This window comes from Leucopleurus acutus (assembly GCF_964270905.1).
Source record: "Leucopleurus acutus genome assembly, chromosome: X".
Taxonomy (NCBI): domain Eukaryota; kingdom Metazoa; phylum Chordata; class Mammalia; order Artiodactyla; family Delphinidae; genus Leucopleurus; species Leucopleurus acutus.
In genome coordinates, this window is record NC_139148.1 from 44,070,854 (window position 1) to 44,076,853 (window position 6,000).

Sequence of the window (6,000 nt, forward strand, 5' to 3'; positions counted from 1 at the left end):
CTGATTCTAGAAGCAGAGATGAGGAGGAGATTCATCTAAGTAACCAGGCTGGACTAAGCTCTCAAGAAGCACATCCCATGAAGGGTCTCTTTGTGAATGCCAAGCCCTGTTCTGGGGGTGGGCCCGGCCTGTAACATAACTAAGAAGGTTTCATAGAACTACCATTTCTCACATAACACTACCTCTGCACCCAACAAGAACTCAAAGTCACAGCCAAATCTACTGCCAGCCACAAGATAGCCTGAATCTGACTTTACCCACGTCCTCTTGAAATCTCAAATGCCTCTTTGTGTACTTCTTCTAGAAATAAAGTCATAGTGGGGATGGGGGAGGGTATAAAAACAAAGAGCATGTCCTGCCATTTTCCTAGGCTAAGGATGGCACACAGAATTAGGGTTTGCCCAATTCATTTTCACATCATCTGTGCTAATAAAGATGGGCCAACGACCCTCATTTGGCAAATAGAATCTTGGGTCCAAAGAGGATAAAATAATATAGCAACATCAGTGCACACTAAGTGGAGGAGGTGAAGCTTCTTCCTCCTCCAGGCTACTGCCCCACCCCACCCTACTTTGTTCCAGGGCAGTAACTAGCATCCACTTCCTTCACTGTGCCAGATAGAGACTGCCACCAAAAATGGGCCAGGAAAAGGGCAAATATGTAGGGTGAGCCAGTTTCTGCAATGTCTTGTCCTTCTCCCCAATTTTCCTCCTTCTCCTTTTCCTGCATCCCCACATTGGTCTCCACCCTTTCTTTTCTCCACCCTCAGCCAACCTCAGGGCACATTTCCAAGAACTCAAAATGAGTATAGGAATCTTACACTACAGCTTAGCAACTCTCTCTCACACACGCACGCACGCACACACACCACAGGAGGATACAATTTGAATCTCTGAGGCCTCTGAGAGGCCCTATCTGATGCATAATCATTGGCGCCAGAACCTTGAAAAGGTCACCCACCCTCCAAAGTGGATCTTTTCCAGCGCATGGAGCCAACTTCATGGATGACTGTCTACACTGTAGAGGGGGTAGAGGGGGACCCCTAGGTAGCAAATAGCCAAGTCTGATTAGAAGAGAATCTCCACTTCATCCAGACAGGCCCCCTGGGTCAACGAGGTAGATGCTAACCAAAGGAATCAATAACGCCAAGGGCATGGGCCCAATTCTCTAGTTGGTCACATTTCTTTGGGAACATCACACTGTATGGGGCAATCATAAACCATCCCTTAACACATGGGATAATCAATAATAATAGTTGTTTTTTAACATTTCTTCTTTTTTTGTCACTTAATTGTTAAGAGAAGGCTATACCAGTCTCCACAACTTCGGCAGCTGAATTCCCTACTTTCAGGGAAATCATAGGAGCCTATAGGAACTAATGATTTCCCCAACCTGATTATTTCCTGATCCAAAGGGTCCCCCATAACAAATATGAAATACACTTTCACACTCTATGCACTCTTCCCACTAATCATCTTTCCTCAAATTCCTCCACTCCCAAGATGCCTCCACCTGTTCCACAAGCTATCTCCAAGCATGTACACCACATCAGATCCATGGGGTGTTTTTCCCCATGACACCGAAGGAGGTTCTCCAATATTTCTTACCATGGTTCTGGCACCTTACCTCTGTCTCTGCCTGACCTGAGATCATCACAAGTGATTTGGAGTCACCAAAACAGTCCTCTCCTACTGCCTGAGCCCAGACTCCACCAGGGAGTGTCTGCAACCCAGTGCTCACCTACTCTGGAAACACAAGCTGGCGTGCAAAAGGTCACTGGGGTGGGAGGCCGCCAAGACTGGATACATCCCTCAATGGTATTGCCCCATGCCCCTTCACAAACTGCAGTACTACCAGAAGAATTGAGAAACTCTCCAAGTAGAGGATGTGGAGAAAAGGGAACCCTTGTGCATTGTTGGTGGGAATGTAAATTGGTGCAGCCAATACGGAGAACAGTATAGAGATTCCTTTAAAAACTAAAAATAGAACTACCATATGATCCAGCAATTCCACTACTGGGTATAGAGCTGGAAAAAACAAAAACTCTAATTCGAAAAGATACATGCACCCCAATGTTCTTAGCAGCACTATTTACAATAGCCAAGTCATAGACACAACCCAAGTTTCCATCAACAGGTGAATGGATAAAGATGTAATATATACACACACACACACACACACACACACACACACACACACACATATATAATGGAATACTACTCAGCCATAAAAAAGAATGAAATATTGCCATTTGCAGCTACATGGATGGACCTAGACAGTATAATGCTTAGTGAAATAAGTCAGACAGAGAAAGACAAATACTGTATGATATCACTTTTACGTGGAATCTAAAAAATAATACAAATAAATCTATATACAAAACAGAAACAGACTGACAGACACAGAAAACAAACTTATGGTTACCAAAGGGGATAGGGAGAGGGGGAGGGACAAATTAGGAGTATGAGATTAACAGATACAAACTACTATACATAAAACAGATAAGCCACAAGGATTTACTGTATAGCACAGAGAATTATACCCAATATCGTGTAATAATCTATAATGGAATATAACCTGAATAAAAAAGAATCACTATGCTGTACACCTGAAACTAACACAAAAATGTAAATCAACTATACTTCAATAAAAATAATAATTAAAAAAATAAACTCTCCAAGTGGTAGAAAATATTATAGATTTGGAGCCTACCACTGGCATAAAGGATTGGCTACCAGACTGTCATAGTCTTCTTTAAAGACATCTAAGCCCAGGGAGGGCAAGTGATGCACCCAGGATCCTGGGGCTAGTGAGTGGCAGAGCAAGGATTAGAACCCAAGTTTTCAATCTGTCAATACAATTCTCTTTGTACACCCTTCCATCCCATCCCCACCAATGTGTACAGACTGAAGCTATTTTCAAGAAGAAATCTGTATTGTTCTGAAGCATAAGGGGAAACAAAACTAAGGTAGAAAAATTAAAAGGGGATTAATGAACTATGCCACATACTGTCTTGGCAAGAAAAAAAATACAGGCAACCATTGCACCTTACAAAAATGCCATGGCCCCTTTATACAGTAATAGGGCTAACCAGGTTATATATAGCTGGCTTTTACTGGAAGGAATCAAGCTATCTGGGATAAATGGGAGAAATTATGTTACCCCCTGCATATCCAAATGTGTGTAATAATGATCCTTCATATATAATAGGGGTCAACTGTACATTCAGCAGAAAGGGAGTCGTTAAAAGGCACCCTGCCTCTCAACACACGAGTCATTTCCTTAACAGCTTGGCCAAGGAAACCCTCATCTACCCTCAAATAATCCCCGAGCCAGACCACAAATTGTTGGCTGCCCCATACTTAGTAACACCCCCTTGCCATGTTCCTGCTGGCTCACAAAACAATCCAGGACCACAGCAGCAACCACTCTCTGGGGTGCTTCTCAGGATGGGTCAGCCCTGGGCAGGGGTGAAAAATGACCTCTCCAAGGCAGGTTGTCTGGGCAGACTGGAAAGTCTGTGGGTGGTGTCAGGAGAAAAAGAAAGGGGGGAACTGCCAGACCATGGAGGGCTGCATAGACAGTTCTGACCTTGGTGGAAAGAGCAGGGAGAGGAGGAGTTTGATTAGAAGAAATTCCTGAAGGCCAGGATTCCCCTCCTCAAAGGGGTTGTTTGAGAGTGTTTAAAAAAAAAAAGCTTATTACTCCCTCCGGATAATATTGGAGGGAAAGGGATAGTGACTTGTGTGTGGGGGGGAAGGAATGGCGTGACAGTGGGTGACAAAGCAATCTTAGGCTGGTTAGAAATACATGACTAGTATGGGGAAAGGGGGTGCTGGGTGAAGATCTGGGCTGGTTATTGGTGTTTGGGGAAGCTAAAGATCCCAGGTTTCCCTGACAGCCCCTCAAAGTTTTGCCTCAGGCGCTCAAGATGATTGGTACACCCCATGGCAACACCCCAGGATTGCTAAGAGTGTGGCCCCCAAGGCCTGAAGGACCCCCTACAAGTTAACCAGCAGCTCCGGTGCCTGGCGAAAGGGGCACAGGTTACGCGGGGGTGTGGCGGGGGCATTCGCCACACCCTGCTGAGACGTGACCCACGTTAAGAAGCCAAAACAATAAAGTGACATTTGTTCCCCACAGAGAAACCACATCTTTTTATCTGCAGCCCAAACCTACGTCTTCCACCTCAACTGCAATTTGAGCGGGTTGGAAGGGGAAGGGCTTTTCAGATTTGAGCATTTCAGAGAAACAAAAACAAAAAAAACACAACAGGATAAAGTTCGTGAAGTTCGCTCCCTTGGCCATCTGGCGCCTCAAGGTGAGTCGTCCTGCAAATCTCTCTTCCCAGTTACAGCCCCCGCGGCCCCCACCCCCTACACTCACCCCTACCGGGGGATGGCTTGCTCAGGGATTCTGGAGTGCTCGGGAGAGCTCCTCTACCCTGCCCTCAGCTGCAACTTGGCTTCCAGCAGACCACAGCCTCCTAAAACAAACAAACCCTGACGGCGGCGGCGGCGGCGGCGGCGGCGGCGGCGGCGGCGGCACAGCTGCGCTCCATGGCGCAAAAGTTTCCTCCACTCTCCTCAACGTGCAGGAAATCTCGCCAGCGCTGGGGCAGGACTCCGGCGGGAGGGAAAGGCCGAGCCCAAGCGGCAGCAGCAACGCCCCACCGGCTGAATGGATGTGCGCGCGTCCGGCCGTGGGAAGTGAGGCTGACGAAAGCCACCGATGCCTCATCTCCGTTCCCACACCGGACCCTCGCCCCGCAACCTGCCCGGGCGAGATGACCCGCCGGTCGATCCAGGGACCGACGCCTTGAAGAAATGTGCCAAGGCGCCTTGCCTGTCCCTTCAGCCCGTCGCTGTCCCGCAGGGGCACGGGAACTTCCAAGGAGGAACCCCCAACAGCCACCACTTCCTCCAGCTCCAACGGAGGGGAGCAGCCGCCCAGACACTGGGGAGCAGAATCGGCCCCCGAGCCCTCCCGAGGGTGTCTGCGCGCGGGGCTCTAACCCGGGGCCGGCCGCATTCTCATCCAGCGCTCCCGCCACCCCGAAGGGGTGTCCGCGCCGGGGCTGGTGGCCAGACCCCCCCCCCACCAGTGTAGCTAATGCTTCACGTCGGGGCTTTCATCCCCAGCACCGAACAAGTTTCAAAGTTGGTCTGAGGGCCGCGTCCCGCGGCAGCCTGCGCACCCGCTCGCCCATTCAAAGTTGGGCACCGCTGGGACAGAGCCGCCAGTTCTTACCTTAGACACTGTGAGCGGTTCGCAGTGTTCCAGACCCCCCTTAAGGGTGAAGCCCCAGGGCGCCCCCCCTTGCAGCTGCACAGGGACGTACTGGAAGGACCCAGGCCGGTTCTCCATCCTCCGCTCGGCTCAGGGCCGCGGGGCTCCTTTTCCGCGGGGGCTACGTTGCCTCCGCCCCCAGCGGCTCCACCACCATAGCCCTCCAGCGCTACGCCACCCCGCACCGCCCTGCTCCGCCTACTCTCCTGGCTGGAGACGCTCGGGCAGCGAGCGAGCGCAAGGAGGAAATGACACGGAGCTGGAGAGAGGGGGAGAGAGGGGGGGAAAGGAGAAGGAGGAAAAAAAAAGAAAAGAAAAGAAAGAAGGAGAGGCGGAGGGATAGCGCGTAATGGACAAGAAAACGGAGCAATGGGGAGGGGCAGTCACTGGGACCTCGCCTATAGGATCGCTGGGGAGTGGGAGCAAGGCGAGGCTTCACATCAATTGTTACATTGTTTCATTCAAGCAGGCCCCCCTCTTCGGTTCTCCTCCTTATGGCAGAGTTCCCCGCCCCTCCAGCCAGCCGAGGCGAGGGGAGGTGGAAGTCGTTAGTGTGGATGGCCCGCGTGGCTGAGTGGGCTGAAATGCTGGCTTCCCGATTAGCGCGTTCATGTTTCTCTGACTGCCTTTTTCTTCTGAAGGTCCCGAGAACCGGGTCCTGGGAGGGTTACAAAGCTGCTAATTTGTGGACCTTGCCTAGAGGGATGGAAA

General features: G+C 50.2%; 1 protein-coding gene across 1 annotated transcript in view; it reads right to left on the reverse strand.

The window, feature by feature from the left end:
• The window catches only part of SHROOM4 (shroom family member 4), a gene marked incomplete at its 3' end in the record, with an annotated part of 215,754 nt that extends 210,025 nt beyond the window's left edge, over nucleotides 1-5,729 (reverse strand). The window contains exon 1 of the mRNA XM_082864970.1: nucleotides 5,251-5,729. Within this exon, the coding sequence (XP_082721096.1) occupies nucleotides 5,251-5,367 (117 nt within the window). The 5' untranslated portion in view covers nucleotides 5,368-5,729. The remainder of the gene's footprint in view (nucleotides 1-5,250) is intronic.
• Nucleotides 5,730-6,000: the final 271 nt, after the last annotated feature.